Source organism: Rousettus aegyptiacus, unplaced genomic scaffold (genome assembly GCF_014176215.1).
Source record: "Rousettus aegyptiacus isolate mRouAeg1 unplaced genomic scaffold, mRouAeg1.p scaffold_m13_p_14, whole genome shotgun sequence".
Classification (NCBI taxonomy): Eukaryota; Metazoa; Chordata; class Mammalia; order Chiroptera; family Pteropodidae; genus Rousettus; species Rousettus aegyptiacus.
The window spans coordinates 51,011,338-51,028,397 of record NW_023416289.1 but is presented as its reverse complement, the minus strand read 5'-3'; the positions used below and the strand labels follow the sequence as shown (position 1 = coordinate 51,028,397).

The following is a 17,060-nucleotide window of genomic DNA, read 5'->3' as shown; positions in this document are numbered from 1 at the left end:
GGAGGTACTGGGACGTACTAGGAGCTGGGGCTAGTGGCAGAGGTTCCTGGAGTCCACCGAAGACATCTTGAGGCTGGGGAGTCTCTGCGTTGGCTCAGAGTAGCACTTTCCCAAATCTCACCCTTCTTCAGAGAGAGTGGAGATGGGGTGGGGGCCGTGTGGCTCTGCCCGCCTCCACCACCTCACGCCCTGGGGCTTGTCTCACAGGCTCATGTATAAGTGCTCCTGCGAAATGGTCTTCAACAAGAAGAGGCACATTCAGCAGCACTTTTACCAGAATGCCAGCAAGGCCCAGGTGGGCGTCTTCAAGTGCCCCGAGTGCCCGCTCTTGTTCCTGCAGAAGCCAGAGCTGATGCAGCACGTCAAGGTGGGACGCTCTGGGGGAGCAGGGTGGGAGGAGGTGGCACGCCTCAGGCCAGGGGTCTGACTCTATGCCTCTTTCCCCTTACCCAGTCAGTAATCGCTCTCCCCATCCCCAGAGCACCCACGGTGTTCCCCGAAACGTGGACGAGCTGTCAAGCCTCCAGTCTTCAGTGGACACGTCCTCAAGCCGCCCTGGCTCTCGCGTTCCCGCTGAGCCCCCTGCCTCTCATGTGGCTGCTCGGGGCAGCTCCCTGCCTGCCAGCCGCTGGGGCCGGTCTGAGGCCCATCGCAGGGCGGAGGCCAAGCCCCGGCTGAGAAGCACCGGCTGGACCTGCCAGGAATGCCAGGAGTGGGTTCCAGATCGGGAGAGCTACGTGTCCCACGTGAAGAAGAGCCACGGTCGGGTAAGCGCGGTCAGGGTCACGGCGCCTTGTCAGGTCCTCTCCGGTGGGACCAGGGCCCCCTTCTGCGTCTGATCCCTTAGGGTTCCTGCCGCTTTGGCAGGGTGGGTACCGTAGATTTTGAAGTCTTTGGGGGCATCCTCATTTCGGCTCATGTTATCTGAGAAGAAAGAGGCCCCCAGAACCATCTTGTAGTCCTGATGCTTTGCTTTCTGTGACCGCCTGTAGACGCTGAAGCGGTACCCATGTCGGCAGTGTGAACAATCCTTCCACACCCCCAGCAGCCTGCGCAAACACATCCGCAACAACCACGACACAGTCAAGAAAGTCTACACCTGCGGGTGAGTCTCCAGAGGTGGGAGCCAGAGGACCGGAGATCCAGGAAGACTTTCCAAGGCACCTCAGGGCTTTTTTCTGCTATGAGATCAGGGCTCAAAAGCAAGAGATAAGCAAGTTTCCAAATGGGAAAGTGCTGTAGCCAGGTCAGAACCCAGCTTCCAGACCTGGGAGCTCCTGAGTGCCCCCCCGCCCCCGCCACCCGCCCCAATCTCCCTAACCCTGGGTGGCACTGCCAGTCAGCAGGGAGGGACCCTGAGGTTTAAGAGCAGTGATGTGACTGTGTGCCTTTTTGGGCCAGGAGGCTTCAGTACCATCTGCTTGTGCTTTAAGACAAGCCCTGGCCACCTTCATGCTGACCACCGGCCCAGCGCTTGGGCCTTTGCTGTCAGGGACTGGAGAGTGAGATAGTGGCTGAGGGCCAGTACAAAGATTCTCATTTGCCATTGTCTGCCACTTTGGCTGGCTTGCTGGCTAGATTTTTCTGGGGAGTACCCAGCATTCCCCAAGTAGCCTGGGGACCACCCAGCCCGCTCTCTGTCTGCTCCTGACTCTTTCTCCCCTGGAGCCAGAGCAGCTTCCACTTCTGCCTGCCTGCCGGACCTGCCCGGCTCCGCTGGGCTCTGCAGGCTGTCGTCTCACACAGTTTCTTCGGCTGTCCTTTTGCAGGTATTGCACAGAGGACAGCCCCAGCTTTCCTCGGCCCTCCCTTCTGGAGAGTCACATCAGCCTTATGCACGGTATCAGAAACCCTGATTTGAGCCAGACGTCCAAAGTCAGACCTCCGGGTGGACATTCCCCTCAGGTGAGTGTGGGGTCCCTGCCCACCGCAGCAGCTTGCTTGGTGAGGCCTGGAGCTGGAGAGCCACGGGGAAGGCCATGGGGTGCTCACTTGTCATTATGGTTATGCCACAACAGCAGCTACAACTTCCCTCAATGGGGGTCACTGTTGAGCTCAATGTGACCCATCTGAGGCTGCATACAAGTAAAGGATAGGGACAAAGACCCATGAGGCAGCCCATTGGCCTCTTGTTTCTGCTGTTTCCCTGTCACAGTGATCCCTTCCATAGGAATGTGCCATGCTTTGTGACATGGGAGAGCGTTCACATGCACCAGCCTACTTCTTTCTGCCTTACTGCCTTACTGCATTCCTCAGAGTGGGTGGGTGGGACTGACTGTTGTTTGACAATGGCCATGCTTGGCTGCCCCCACCCACTACGTATGGGAGGGGCCAGGCCCCAACTCTTGCTCTCCTGGACCCTTGTGCTATGACCTCATCCTGTACCTGCCATGCCCATGCCCATTCCCGGTGAACTTCGGGAGCAGCCCGAGTTTCCTCCTCACTGTAGGCTCTTCCATGCCATGGTAGAGGTTGTTCTTCAGAGGGGCCCTGCCTGCCTGGGGAAGTCTGAGAGTTCCAGGACCTTCTTTCAGGGTGCTGGTCAGCAAAGGCCCTTTCACACAAGCAAGTGGGGTGTCAGTTGACGTTTTGGCAACATCTGTCTACGATTAAAATGCACACACTCCTGCCCCTCCAAATGCACACACCATTCAGTCCAGCGAGTCTGGCTCTCGGATTTATCTGTCAGATATCTTTGGCCTCGGGCACAAAGAAGTGTGTTCAAAGATGTTCACTGTGTGCTTGACAAAGATGGAACTCAGTTGGCTGCCAGTTGGCACTGTGTCCCCCGCCCCCAGTGGGTTTGTGTGCCACTGTTAGGATAACAGAGCTCTCATGGAGACACGCACCAGTCCACGTGAACTGAAGAGCAGGGCGAAGAACAATGTGCATGCAACGCTACCATTCTGTGAAAGAGCAGTCTTACTTGCGTATGTGTGTAGAGTATCTCTTGGAGGAGCAACAGAACTGGTGACACCGTGCTCTCTGGAGCTCAGGCCTGGGAGTGGGCAGGAGGATGTAATCTCCATGCCCTTCCCATATCTTTGGAATGTGGTACCACAAGCACATGCTACATTGTAAAAAGCAAATAACGCCCCCCCCCCCCCCAAACCAACCAAAGCTAAGCCAGCGTTCAGGGACGGGGGTACCCTGGCCTGGGTGGAAAGTCTGCGAGGCCTTGGGTTGCACTGGTCGTGTCTGGGGGATCCTGCCTCAGGCTGGGCTTGGCCTGGACTCGGCTCACGCTGTGTCCCCTTCAGGTGAACCATCTGAAGAGACGGGTCAGCGGGGCGGCGGACGCTCCCGGCACCAGCAACGGCGCGACCGTCTCCTCCACCAAGAGGCACAAGTCGCTTTTCCAGTGTGCAAAATGCAGCTTTGCCACAGACTCGGGGCTCGAGTTTCAGAGCCACATACCTCAGCACCGGGTGGACAGCTCCACCGCCCAGTGTCTCCTCTGCGGCTTGTGCTACACCTCTGCCGGCTCCCTCAGCCGCCACCTCTTCATCGTCCACAAGGTGAGAGACCAGGAGGAGGAGGAGGTGGCAGAGGCGGCGGTGGAGGTGGCGGAGCCAGAGGAGGGCTCCGGGGAGGAAGTGTCCACAGAGACCAGGGAGAACGGACTGGAGGAATGTGCCGGTGAGCCGTTGGCGGGAGACCCAGAAGCCAGGAGGTCACCGGGCCCGGCCCCCGAGGAGGACGGTGCCCAAGATTCTCAGAGTCAACCACAGGCCTTTCAGGACCAGGACGGCCACTCACTGTCCCCTCAGGTGTGACCCGAGGCTTGGCAGTGTGTGCGGTCGGGTGGTGCCGTGGCATCCTCCGCCCGCCATGTGGACAGTGTGAAACAAACGGCTCTGCCGGCGTGAACGTGGCGGGCTGTGCCCTGGAGCAGTGTCTGCCCCAAGCTGCGAGGTGCTGGGTGTGCCCCAGCCCCGGGAGATGTGGGGTTACCCAGGACCTCACAGATCTGAATTTACTTCTGTTATTTATGGCTTTGTGCTGCTTCTCAGTACCCCAACTCTTGTCTGTGTCCTTCAAACCCCAGGCTGCATCAGTGGCCCAACCCCAGTGCTGTCCATTCCACGTGAAACTTCTCCCGGAGGCTCCCACCTGCTGCTTTCAGCCAGGGGGCCCTTCCGGGCTCTGGGCCTGCAGGAGGTCTGAGAAGAGGGATGAGGGGGCCTGACGCAGAGTGTCTTGGGGAGCGCTGCTCGGCCTGGCCTGGCGAGAGCCTTGGTCAACTTGCTCTTCCCTCCCATCCGCTCTGATTTTTCCCCTCCAAAATGTTCCTGGAGAATGTATCACCCCGGCTCGTCCTGTCTGTGTGGGTGGGAGGAACTTCTACAGCGCGTCTCTGTTTGGAACCCTGTGGGAGAGAGGAAGTGCGGCCCAGGCAGGCAGGCGCTGGGAGGCAGACCCTTCAGAAGGAGTGTGTGTCCTTGTCCTGTGGCTGTCCCACCTTTCCGGACAAGTGGGGTTTGGGACACAGATGTTGGGGTATTTGTATTCTTGCTCCTGTGCCATTAGAGAGGCTGCTGCCCCAGGCAGGCCAGCCCCTCCTCCTCTTGGCTACACTCATGTTGCTCAGTCTATATTTCAAATAAAAAATTCTTCTTACCATGCAGGTGGGCTCTTGTATTCCTCTTCAAGTGAGCCTGGCCCCACCCTGCTCCACCCAGAGGGTCTTTCCCAGACACACCTCATTGTCCCATCTCTGAAGGAGGGCAGTGTTTCTGCTGTTCATGGAAGGCCCACTCTAGATTCTGGAGCTATGGTTAGGAAACCAGAAGCCTGGTTCCGCTTGATTCTCTAGGTACCTTCTGAAGTAGGGAGGGGAGCGTCTTAACACTGGTCAAGAATCACCTCCAAGGTCTCCTCTGGGCTGGTGGCATCAGCTATAGGACCTATTGAAATTTTCTGGGTACTTCCATCTCTCTTCCAAATGGATTTTCAACCTGAGAGAACCCTTTACTGGTGGGGCTGGTGGGGAGGGACAGAGGAAGGAATTTTGTAATTTTCTTAAAGTGTTCAAGGTCTTGGTATCACCACTGTCACAGGGGACCTGAGTGTGTGAGAATAAGAATTAGATATGTGAGGCTGGGCCGTTTTTTCCCTGATGGCAGAGTTAGGGCCTGACCCAGCACAAGGAGCAGGAGTTGTGTATGGGGTGTCCTCTGACCTGTGACCTGAGTGGCTGCTTCAGCTTTGCCTGGGTGGAATGTGGGATGTGGGACTGGGCCTCGCAGGGTCTAGTGTAGCAAAAAGAAGTGGGTGCTGGCAGAGTTCTTAGAGGTGATCTTTCAAGGGAAGCATTGCATATTAATGACAAATTATTAAGTCGGATAAATATGCCTGACCTTTTCACAATTAAAAATAAAACCATTTGCTTCCTCTATCAGATGCCCCATTTGTAGTGGAAGTGCTAATGCTGTTGGGAAAGGTTAGCACCTGCCTCCGTTTGGGAGAGTCTGCTGTTTAATGATTGCTATACCTGGCGAGGTCACCGTGTCCCTGCTTGCCAAGGGGGCAGTGAGGGCAAGACAGGTCTGATTCAGGCTGCCTGCAGAGCCAGAGCTACCCCAACTGCACTGTCATCCCTTTCCTATTCCAGTTGCAGGGTGCCCACCCTGCACCCCAGGTCCATACACAGGAGTTATGGGGGGGCTGACAGAAAGGTTTGAAATGGATGGCTGAATCTCTTCCTGCCCAGAAACAGTGGTGGCTGGAGGTAGAGAGAGGAGGTGGTCAAATCACAGGTTTTGGCCCCAGATCTCTCTCTCCTTCCTGGGAATGGCATGGAGTGGAAAGAATGCAGAGAAACCTGGGTAACAGCCTGGGGTCTGCCCTGAACCAGCTCTTAACAAAACCTCTGCCTTCACTGGCCCCTCCCCTGCAAAGCAGAGCGAGCCATTCCCATCCAACTTGCTTCTCTGGCTTTGTGAAATGGTGAGTGTGGAAGCACTTTCTAGTTTATGAAACTATATTAAAGTGAGGGATTCTCGATGTGACTTCAGGACACGGAGTGTGGGGCGTGCCTCTCCTGCCATTCAGACCTGGATGCTGATGGTTAGTTACAGTTGATCCAGGACACCTCCATTATTTAGTGATCATGATGACAAAAGAGTGTTAAGCCCTGCTCCTGTGCCCATCATCTTGCTAAATACTTTCTAGTGATTCTTATTTAGTCCTCACAATGATCTCATAGTTACTCTCCGTTTAACAGAGAAGAAAACCGAGGCTCAGAGAGGTTAAGTAACTTGCTGGGCCACCTATAAGTGTGATGGTGCCAAGTCAAGACTGTCTGGTTCTAAAGTCCATGACATCAACCGCTGTGCTATGGCCGGTTGCCAGTTTGTCAGCGGTTTACAGCCATCTAGACATCTGCTTTCCTACTTCCTCTGCAGTTGGCGTTCCAGGTTTTCTTTGGAGTCAGTTTGTACCTTGTCACCCCATTTGCTTGTGACAAAAGCACATGCAGTATCTCTATGACCTTTGATTCTCATTGGGATTTACCTTGCATTTGAAGACCATTTTAGGGGGCCATCCCAAAAAAGGTTGCCCACCCTCACAAGGAACGTGGTTCCCTCCGGGTCCAATATCTTTTGATCTTTTCTTTTTTAAGGTGTTTTTTAATGGTTGCGCTATCATTTGTTATCAGAAAAAGCTTGCTGTAACAGGCACTTATCTGCACATTAGCTGGAGTGCTCTCCTGATCAAGTTAAACAGATAAAATTCCCACCCTCCTAGAAACTATGCTGAGGCTTGACAAATGACTAGTATTTATTTTCCAACTGCTTTATCTCTGTAAAATGATATGCTGAGTTACTGTAAGCTAATTGAGTGTGTAGAAAGAACTGTTCCCTTATGTAAACAGCCTGGGTTTTGAAAACATAACACTTGTGGGCTCAGCAAGTTCAACACACTTTACCTTCCCCAAGACTGAGGACTCTCCCAACACCCGCTGCCCTGTTCGCCACTGCACATTCAGCACTGAGCACACCTTATTTTACTTGTTTAAAAAAATTTTTTTTTAATTAGTACATTATGTGATAATACATCCAAACAGTACAAGAGTATACAGTGAAAAGTAAGCTTCCTGATGGAGGTCAGCCTGTCCCCTCTCCAGAGTTAATTGCTGTTATCTATATCTTGTGTATCCTTTCTGAATAATTCTATGCATTTACACATTTATAAATATGTATACATATCTATTTTTAATACAAATGGTAGCATTCTATACATAGTGTTCTGAAGCTTGCTTTTTTTCACTTATATAATGGATGTTGTTCCAAGATCATCCAGCGGGCCAGTCTAATTCTTTAAAAGTTCTTAGCACAGTTGTTTGCATTCAACAGTGGTTCAAAGAGTGTTTGAATGAGTGAGTGAATGCATGAATGGAAGAATCTAATTCAACTGGTAGCTACAAAGTTCTCTCAGGGTCTGATCTGAGCAATTTAGTATATTCTAGATTCTAGAACATACCCCCCACCCCCACGTCTTTTCCAAGAGATTCAGGCCATCAGCCATCAACCTTCTCCACCAACTTGGCCACAGCCTGAGGACCTGGGAACTGGGAGCCTTGGGCCACTTTGGAAGAAAGAGCACACTAAGTCACCAGTCCCAAATATGGCATTTTTTGAGGTCCCTATTTAAAATTACCTTTTCTTACTAAAAAATGGTATAGCCTTATTGGAGCAAATAAAAAAAAATGTATATTTATAATCCTGTTTTACCTTTGCAGTTTTCATTTTTGCATATCATTTTCCAGTCGTTCAGTTCATAGCTGAATTTATGGTATAATTATGATGACAGTGGTTAACATTGAACGTTTCTATATGACAGACATTTTTCCAACATTCATTCTCTTATTTAGCCTCATAACAATCTTCTGAGATGGAGACTTCAGTTTTCTTTTGGAGATCCAGAGTGGTTGAGTAATTTCCCTAAAGTCACAGAGCAAATAAGGGGCAGAACTGGGATTCACTCAGGTGTGACTAGCATTGTGCTGCCTTGGATTTTGTACCCCACTTTTTGTAGTTAACATTATGTTTGGACACCTTCACATTTCTCCATAGTCTTTAAATCATCATTTCCAATAATTATACTCATTTTCAAATCAACATAATTTACTTACCCATTTCCTGTTTACATTTAAATGTGTCATTTCATCAGTGCAAGGAAGAGTGATGAGCATGTAGCTTTTTGCTTCTGCAGAGTTATTATTTATCTCTACTTTTCTTGACTAAATTCACTGGCAGTGTGATAGAATGACGAAATCAGAAACTAGGTTCCAGTCTGGGCTCTATAACTAAGTCATTTGATCCCGCTTGGTTCAGTTCTCAAATCTGTCAAGTCGGGTGGCGCGGGGAGTGGTTTAAGTCTCTGGGGATCTTGAGCCTGGCTAGATTTTATCTTCTAGTTCTTGGATATGTTTATGTCAAAATAGAGGATACCTTCCCAAAGGCAAGAACTCTTACTGAATTTCTTTTTTTGTTGGCCTTATTTATTTGTTTGTTTATTATTGACTTTTGGCCTAGATATATCCAAAAGTGGGAAAGATCCCTCTCATTCTGCCCTCTCCTCCCAAGGCAATGTCACTTTTATTTGCATTTATTTATATTTCAGTTTACATCAGATTCATGCTCTCTCAGATAGAGTTCTAGCTCTTTTATGGGCACCTATTTTTTTTGGCTTTTGTCAACCTTTCCAAGTTTGAACTGTTTACTCAATAATTCCCAAACATCTTCAAATCTTTCTGTTACCCAACTCTCTTTTCAGCAGGGACACCTAGGTCCAGATGAATTCTTAAGCTAGTTCAGTGTGTCAGGCATTGGACTTTTAAAATGTTCTATTTTAAAATAATAATAATAATAATTAATATTATTGAAATTGAGTTTTTAGTGTGTGAATACTAACAAGTCAACCAATGTGTAGTTGATGGTATGGAAAATGGGGCAAAAGGATATGATAAAGCCATTTAAGTCAATTCTAACTGGGAAAAGCCCCCATCCTAGTGAGTGCCCAAGTGACAGGGGATCAGTAGCACCACCTGGTTTCATGGGTGGGTATAGTATTATCTCTCTTTACATAGGATAGTCTGAAATCTGCTAGCTCTTCTCAGACTCAATTCCATAGCCTTTGCTTCTGTTTTCTGTGAAAATGGGGGATAGTTGACTATGCCTTGATGTTTGAAGAGAGGGATTAAGCTGTTCTTAGATCTGGCTTTCCTTAAACTAGGAAGCTCCTTTGTTTCTAGGCATCCCCTTTCAATTATAGCCCAGGGCCCACTGAATGCACTTCCCATTTCCCTTCGGAATTTTCTACTCCTTAGACCAAATTTCCTTGGAGTTTTGCCCTAAAACCCATTGTTTATGGACAGGGCTGAATAGTTTGGGTATTTAAGGAGGAGGGTGGATTCTGCTTTCTAAGAAGCTCATTGCCTAAGAAGAAGGAATCCCATTTGTACCCTAGACTGGTTCTGAGAAGGGCTTTGAATTATGATTACAAATTGGGGCAAAGGAGAAGACGGGAGGGGGTAGCGGGGAGTGCTGGTAAAGAAAGGGATAGAAAGTTGTGGAGGAGCAGCACTTAGAACCTTCCTCTCAGAAACTGGTTTTCTGGGCGGTAGGACTCAGCCCAGTTCCCCCTTCGGGTGCTGGGAAACGGAGGCTGAAGGGCTAAAGGAGGTTTGGCTATTCCAGAAGTGCTTATTGAGCCCCTAATCTATGCTAGGTAGTGGAGGGGGACAAGGACACATAGCCAGAGAATCTGTGGCCTCCTAGGGGACTGGGGTTGCTCACGGAGATGTGTGAGTTTATCCAAGTGCTGGACCGACAGCCACTGGCCAGGCGAGGGTAAGTCGGCGGCTGCCTGGACGCATGGCTGGCGCCACGGGACGCAGCCCACGCAGCCCACGCAGCCCGGGCGCCGCGCGCGTGCGGCCCCGCTCTGCTGCTCCCGGCCTCTGCGGCCTCTCAAACTTCGCCTCGCACTCTCCACGGCTCCTCGGCTCCTCGGGACTTGGGCACCTTCTGCTTCCCCAGGGCCCAGAGCCCGAACCGCTATGTCTGCGAAGCCGGCGGGGCGCCGGGCGGGAGCCGGGGTCTCGGGAGAGACGCGCCCTGGCGCCCCTCGGCCTCCCGGGCCCCTGCCCCGGCGCCGGGCGACCCCGCGCGTGGACAGCGCGCCGTGCGCACGTCGGGCCGTCGCTGAGGGAGTCACGGCGGACCGCGGTCAGCTCCCCGGAGGCCGCTGCGGCCCGGCCCTGGCCGGGGGAGGGACAGCAGCAGGTGACCGGCCGGCCCGGGGCTATAAATAGGGGCGCGCGTCAGCCGCGGGCGGGAGCTGCGGCCGGCGCGCGGGGCTGGCGGGCAGGGGCGGCGGCGGGCCGGGCGGCAGCATGGGCTCTCGGAGGGTCCCCAGCCGCAGCTGGGGCGCTGGCGGACGGGCCTGGGCCGGGGACGACGGCGAGGACGACGGGCCCGTGTGGACCCCCAGCCCCGCCAGCCGCAGCTACCTGCTCAGCGTGCGGCCCGAGACCAGGTGAGTCGCGCCCCGCGGGCCGACGGGCGTTGCGTCGGGAGGGCCGAGGGCCGAGGCCACAGCAAGGCCCTGGGTGGGCCCAAGCTTGGGGACATGGCCAGGCCGCAGTGGCGCTCAGGGTCTCTCACGGCCTCTCACGGCCCCTTATAGGCCTCAGGCAGGGTGAGGCTAACACAGAGGGGAGAAAGGGCCTCCTTGGGGGCACTTTCACAGGGGCCTGAAGGCTTCCTTATCTTCCCTCCCTCGCTCCCGCCCCATGGCTCACCCCGTACTGGCTACTCCCTGGCCTTGGATTCCACAGCGAGAGATAAGGAAGCCAGAGGGCCTGAAATTCCTCCTTGGCTGGAAGGGAGAGGAGGGCATTCACCGGGTCAGGAGTAAGGGGGGACTAGGGAGCCGCTGGGGGACTGCCCCGAGTGGAGGTTCTTAGCTGGGTGGAGAGGTCACCAGGAAGAAATAAACCTATGCCAACGAGGTTCTTCCTATCCCAGGACTTTTGTCTCCCCAGGATCTTTATGGGAGCTGATGAGGTGACTGGGGCGCTGGTTAGTCATGACTGAAGATTCAGAGCCTTTAGCTCTGTGGGAGTCAGTTTGCCCTGCCCAATTTGGGGGAGCAGGATGGATGCCAAGGGAGAGGCTGACCTGATGCGCCTTTTACTTCTCTTGCAAGAGTTACAGAGGTGTGCAAACTTTGTTTTAGGATCTAGGCCACCGCAGATATAGACACACACAGATAGACAGTAGAGAAGCAGACAGCCACCCAGAGGCACACAGATACACTCGTGCATTGCCATGGAGACGGATACTTCCTGCCCCCTTTGGGCAGCTCAGTTTCCCTCCAACACGGAAGGCTATGTTCCAAAGGGAATTGTGAAGATTGGCTATTGGTTGTGTCACAGTTCCAGAACTTGGCTTGTCGTAGTACAGAAAACGGCCACTATGAGAACTTGTTTGGATACCTCTTGTCCTCAGTTCCTAAAACAGCACAAAAATAGGCATCAAGGACATTCAGGAAAAGTCCCAGGCACTTCCTCGTGAATTGGCTGAGTTCTGTTGACCTTGAAGTTGGAAAAGTTCAAATGTAACTAGAACCTGTTTCTGCATAAAACTTGTCAAATGGTGTCACATGTCTGGGGCAGGGCCGAGGGCTTGTGTTAGTGACTAAGTCACACTGGACAAGGCCTCTGGCTGCCAGGAAAGAATGCCCCTTCCTCCTAACTGCTGGCTCTATGGAAACACTGGAATGAAATTTGGTCTTTTATTCCAATCTGTGGTGAAGCTGACTGCCTTATGCGAACCTCATACTTGTCTCACATTTGTCACAGTGACTTGTCTGGGCTTTGCCTCCCATGTCTGGCCTTTGTCAGTACCAGTGGAACAAGTAGAAGAGAGCGGCAGGGCCTTTCCTGGAGACAGCAGCAATGGAGGGAGGGTAGGAAACCAGGCCAAATGGGGAGGACAGGGGATCTGGGCTCTTAGGGGAAAGGCTGGCAAGTGGACATTGTGTTCACTCTCCCGCTGCCTGGCTGAGCAGTTGTATGGCAGGTAATTTTTAATTGCACACCTGATGAGCACAAAGCAGTGTGCCAGCTTGAGAGCTACAGGTCGGACAGAGGTGGCTGGCTTAAGTTCCCTTTGACCAAAGTGGGAGGAAACACTTTTCAGCACAGATTTGGAGGGGGCAGGGCTGAGGCAGTGGGAGGGAGGTTTTCTAGTCCAGGACTGTGGGCTGTGTTTTGCCCCTGCCAGCTGGCTACAGACCACCTCAGGTCCTGAGGGACAAGGAGAGCCAGATTCCTCTCACCTCTGGGAAAGCCTGTGGCCAAAGAGGGGAGACGGGATGTGAATGGGGTTGTGTCGGTGAGTAGAGGGGAGCAGTTCCCAGTTCTCTAGTGAGGCCTAACTCTTGTGTTGCACTCTTGTGCAACCGTACAGTTTCCTGTCCCTCAGAACAGCCTGACTGCCTGCGGGGATAGGAAGAGGGCCCAAGAGGTAAAGGAGTAAGAGGGTCCCTTAAGGACTTTGCCAGCTGTCCTTGGCTGTAGCGCAGATGAGCCCTGACTATCCCAGAGTCCTGACTGAGAGGCATTTTCTGTCCCCAATCATTCTTAGCTCGAACATCTTCTGGGTATACCTCTTTACAAATCATGGAGCTCTTGGGCATCATTCTCATGAGCTCTTGTGAAGATGAGCTGCCTCTGGGAGCTGACAGACAGCTGGGCTGGGGGCCAGGCCACCAGAAACCTTGGCCCAGGTCTAGAAACTGTCTTCCTACACACACCTCCCCTCCTGCCACTCCACAGCCCTGGAGGGGTTTTCAGTCCATAGTCAGCTGAAGAATATTTCCAGTGTCCAGTGGGATCAGAGGTCCCACCAAACTTTAGGCTCAGCATCCTAGGGTGTCCAGCTTCCAGGACCTCACCCCTATAAGGTGGGGCATGGACCACAGTTGCGTGGACGCAGTTATAACTAAGTAGTTCCTGAGAAACACTCAGAAGTTCCAAAAATCTCTGCCTCCTCATTTCTTGCAGGCCCTTGTTTAAGTGGGCTCAGAGGAGCAGCAGAACCTATGATTTTTGCTATGACAACTTTTTAACACCTGTTCTGTTCTGCTTAAGTCAGGTGGGTTGTCTAGGGCTTTCAGAGAAACAGGCATTTCAGGTCAGAACTTTCCAAGGACCTTTTATGGCTCAGAATGTGTGAAAGCCAGGAAGGATGGGAAACTGCCCCCAGCTTATATGGCTAGTCCCGGTTTTCACTCAGACCCACTTTATCTTTTATGAAGAGACCTTTCCTTTCTGGGTCGAATGCCAATTCTGTAAAATGAAGGCAGTGTTAGAGGTCTTTAAGGCCTTTCTGCTCCAACACTTGATACCTCTGATTTTGACGCCTCTGATTTTGACCCCTTCAGAATCAGTAAATGGGGAGTTCCTTGCCTAGGTGAGACTCCTGAGCCTAATTCTGGCCCATCTGCAGGGGACAGTCATATTTTCTGTTTTCTAAAGACACTGTGCCTTCATCACCCAGGATTCCTCCTGACCTGGCTGACAATGTAAGGGTGGGACCTAGAGAAAGCAGGACAATGGGGCCAGGGAGCAGAGCGTTCCAGCCAGCCCTGGAGAGAGGGCTGGGAAGGGGTCACTCTCCCAGGACAGTGCTTTGCCCACTTGCAGGTGGAACCTATCATTTTTCTCTCTGACTTGGCTGATTCTCTCCCTCTACTTCCCAGGGAAGAAATCCAGACCCAACAAAGGAGAAACCTCTCGATTCTGAGGAGAAAGGCAAAGGAAGTTCATGGTCAGGAAAGGATGGAGTTGGCCAGTGCCTTGGAACCATGGGAGGTTCCACCCACGCGGATTTTTAAAGCTCTGAGCAAAGGCAGCTGCATTCTTGCTTTCTGTTTTCCATCTTTTCTGGAGCAGCAGAAAAGGATCCTGGGGGGCAGGACCCTTCCTGTTTGAAAGATGCACTGCTCTTCCTTCCCTGCTTCCTGTTCCCTCTTTCTTCCTTACATGAAGGAGCCATCGAATATGCACTGTGTGCCTACCACTGTGCCGGGGCTCTAGAAGCTACAAAACAGAGCTAGATTTGAAGGCTGGGTGGGTATTAGGATTTAGTTGCGCAGAAGGAAAGAGGGAGGGCTTTCTAAGCAGGGAGGACAAAAGTGAGGATTCCGAGGCCAGGAATGGACGTGCCATGCCAGTTAGGGCCGGGTCTGATTACAGTGGAACCTGAATGTTGGGAAGTAGAGAACCATGGTCATAGTTGGGGTGCAAGTAGGTCAGGGAGGGCCTTAAGTGCCCAGTCAAGGCTTTGAGGCTCTGGAGGGACTGTAGCATCTTTTTCAGAGAAGTGTGATAAAGGGTGAGGGAGAAAGGGGTTGAAGTGGTCATCAGATAGAGAGCCTTGAGGGTCTAGATCACAATACAACAAAAGGAGTCAAGAGAAAGAGAGAAGGAAGGGCCAAGAAGTGTTGATTGTTTGGACCTGGGGTTGGAAGAGAGAGGAGTCTAAAATGGCAGATTTACAGCTTCGGAGTTAGGAAGAATGCTAGTGGTATCCACTCGCCCACTGGAGTGGAAGTTGTGTTTTGGGGTAGAGGACGAGGTTGGTCTTTTTATAAGGAGACAGGCCATCAGTGGGGTTTCTTGTGGTTAAAGGTGTAGAGCAAGAGAGAGTCAGCTACAAGGAGTGAGTGTGAGTGGGCTGGCCCCTGAAGTCTCCTAAAGAGCTGTGGGAGACAGGGTCCCTAGACTCCACTGGAGATATTTGCACTGGGAAAGATTTGATCTCCACTAAGGGGCAGTGGTGAGTGGGTCCTTACCCCACAGTGGCCTTCATAGCCCCTGGCCAGTGTCTGTTCTTAGGAGCCCCGATTCAGGAATGGACGAACGATCAGGGTTCTAGGCATAACGGACCTTGTGCTGGTCTGACCGAGCTGGGTGCCTCCTGGTTCCTCTTCAGTTAACTGCTTTGTTTTCCTCTTCTTTACTCTCCCAGCTGGTTTGCCTTGCGTGGCCTCTTTAACAGAACTTTAACACATTAATGGGTCTTCTCTCAGCCACCGGTGTCCTTCCCAGCCTGTTAGGGGATTTCCAGGAATGGGAGCTCTTCTCCCCCAATAGCCAAGGGTTGAAGCAGATGCAGCTCCTAGGCTGGTGTGCTGTGGGGTGGGGAAACATGCCAAGAAGCTCTAAGCCCTCCTCTTGAGGGCATTGACTCAAGTACCTGGGACACACCTTTCTCTGAGGGCAGCCCCAAGGGGCTTCCTTCCTGCCTAACCATTTCCCTAGACTCCGCTGCATTTAACGAGCTCTTGGTTTCAGATAGATGGGTGTCCGGAGGAGAGGCCGCTTGCTAACTGGAGCAGGCCAACTACGACAGCTGGTCCCTTTTAATAGAAAGGCCTCTGGGCCCCAGATGGTGACCGATTAATACTTTGCAGACTGTTGTTGATTTTGTCGCCTCCTCTCCTTGCTTTTTTGGCCTAATGATTCCATTTGCTGTTTTTGCTTAGCTTATCAAGCAGCCGGTTGTCTCACCCCAGCTCTGGAAGGTAAATGCACACTGCATTACATTTCTCTGACTGCTTTTTCTCTCGAGTCTGGTCACTGAGGGGCCTCGGAGTGACTGCTTGTGCACTAACCAGGCTGCATGGGGTGAGGGGAGGGCTGGAGGGTGGATGGTGGAGGGTGTGAGAGGTATTCACGTGAGCATGGGTCTCACAGGGGCCAGAGCTGATGCTTGCATGGACCGTTTGAAAGGAGTGCAGGGACCCAGAAATTGGCAAGAGTTCTGAGAAGCCTGCACTATATCTCTCCCCCTGGGAGAAGTACCCTGGGACCAGAATGGGGAGCTGCCGGTCATGTGACCCATTTCTTCCCATCCTAGGTTTCATAACCACACATCTAGGTTCAACACCTTACTGTCTGTCTGCTAACCATGGCTACTGCCCTAAAATTTTTTTTCTTCAGTCCCTTCAGTTCTGCTACCACCTCCTTCTCTGAATTTCCCTTTCCTTTGGTTCCTCTGTATTCCTGCAGACTGGAAACTCTGTGAGGTCAGGGGATACCTTATTACTGTATTCCTGCATAGCTTGTTCTCTGAATCTGCTGCAGAGCCAGCGCAGGGCCTTGAGCAAGCCACGGGTGGGGTTTCCCTGTCGAATGACTGCCGTTTTGCCTCCCGAGCTGGGGACAGCTTTCTACCCCTGGCTGAACTAACTTATGATCAAAGTTGGGAGTATTTCCTGGCTATTCACTCCACTGGTTCTCATCTCAGACTCTGGAAGATTTGGGGAGAGTTGGCTACAGTTTCTTTACACAGAGAAGAATTTCTGAGTAGCAAACTGGTTTGTGAATAGCTAGTAACATCTACAGATGTGATTAGCACCTATCATGTAGGTTTCTTCCGATGGGGAGAACACTGAGGAGCCTTCTTCTGTGAGGAAGACGGGGTATCACAACTAGTTCAAAATGGAGCATGATCAGTGCTGAAAGAGAGACCATCTTGGAAGTTTATTTACAACGAAGTAAATAACTAAACCTAAGGACAAGGGTGGGTTCCTTTGAACATCATGACAACCAGTGATTCTGGTGTTCTCCAGAGAACACGTGATTAGGCTGTGATATCCTTATGAAGTCACAGAGTTAGTTGGAAGGACTTGGAGGTGTCAGGGTGGGACCAGACCATTTCCAGATGTGTGGACTTCTTGGCTTTCTGGAGGACTAGAAGCAGCACACAGAGTCTATTCCATGTCCAAATGCTTTGGAGGATGGGTACAGAAAGCATGTGACATTCAGTGGAACATGACAGTGTATGCAGTGTCTCTCCCTGTCCCCAGAAATGCATGCCAGACCCACTTCCCTGGAGGGCTTTCATCCAGGCATGCCTTTCGGTAGTTATCACAATTTTCCAATGTAAATATTTTTTTAAAAATATAGCTTAGGACCTAGTGTGGAAAGTTTGAGAAGTTTGAAGTTTCCCATTCAAAAGTAATGAAATAAAATAACT

General features: G+C 51.8%; 2 protein-coding genes across 7 annotated transcripts in view; both read left to right on the top strand.

The window, feature by feature from the left end:
* ZNF592 (zinc finger protein 592) overlaps positions 1-7,242 on the top strand; it is a 42,442-nt gene extending 35,200 nt beyond the window's left edge. For all 5 annotated transcript variants that reach the window (XM_036231899.1, XM_036231900.1, XM_036231897.1 and 2 more), the window contains 5 exons: positions 208-367; positions 480-767; positions 993-1,105; positions 1,770-1,905; positions 3,261-7,242. In XM_036231899.1, the coding sequence (XP_036087792.1) occupies positions 208-367; positions 480-767; positions 993-1,105; positions 1,770-1,905; positions 3,261-3,776 (1,213 nt within the window). In that variant the 3' untranslated portion in view covers positions 3,777-7,242. The remainder of the gene's footprint in view (positions 1-207; positions 368-479; positions 768-992; positions 1,106-1,769; positions 1,906-3,260) is intronic.
* A 3,145-nt stretch (positions 7,243-10,387) lies between these two features.
* ALPK3 (alpha kinase 3) overlaps positions 10,388-17,060 on the top strand; it is a 42,038-nt gene continuing 35,365 nt past the window's right edge. Inside the window, exons 1-2 of one of the 2 annotated variants that reach the window (XM_016151679.2) lie at positions 10,388-10,545; positions 15,565-15,603. In XM_016151679.2, coding sequence (XP_016007165.2) covers positions 10,403-10,545; positions 15,565-15,603 — 182 coding nt within the window. In that variant the 5' untranslated portion in view covers positions 10,388-10,402. Of the gene's footprint in view, positions 10,546-10,577; positions 15,604-17,060 lie in introns of those variants that run through there. The other variant, XM_036231896.1, reaches the window with a different exon arrangement.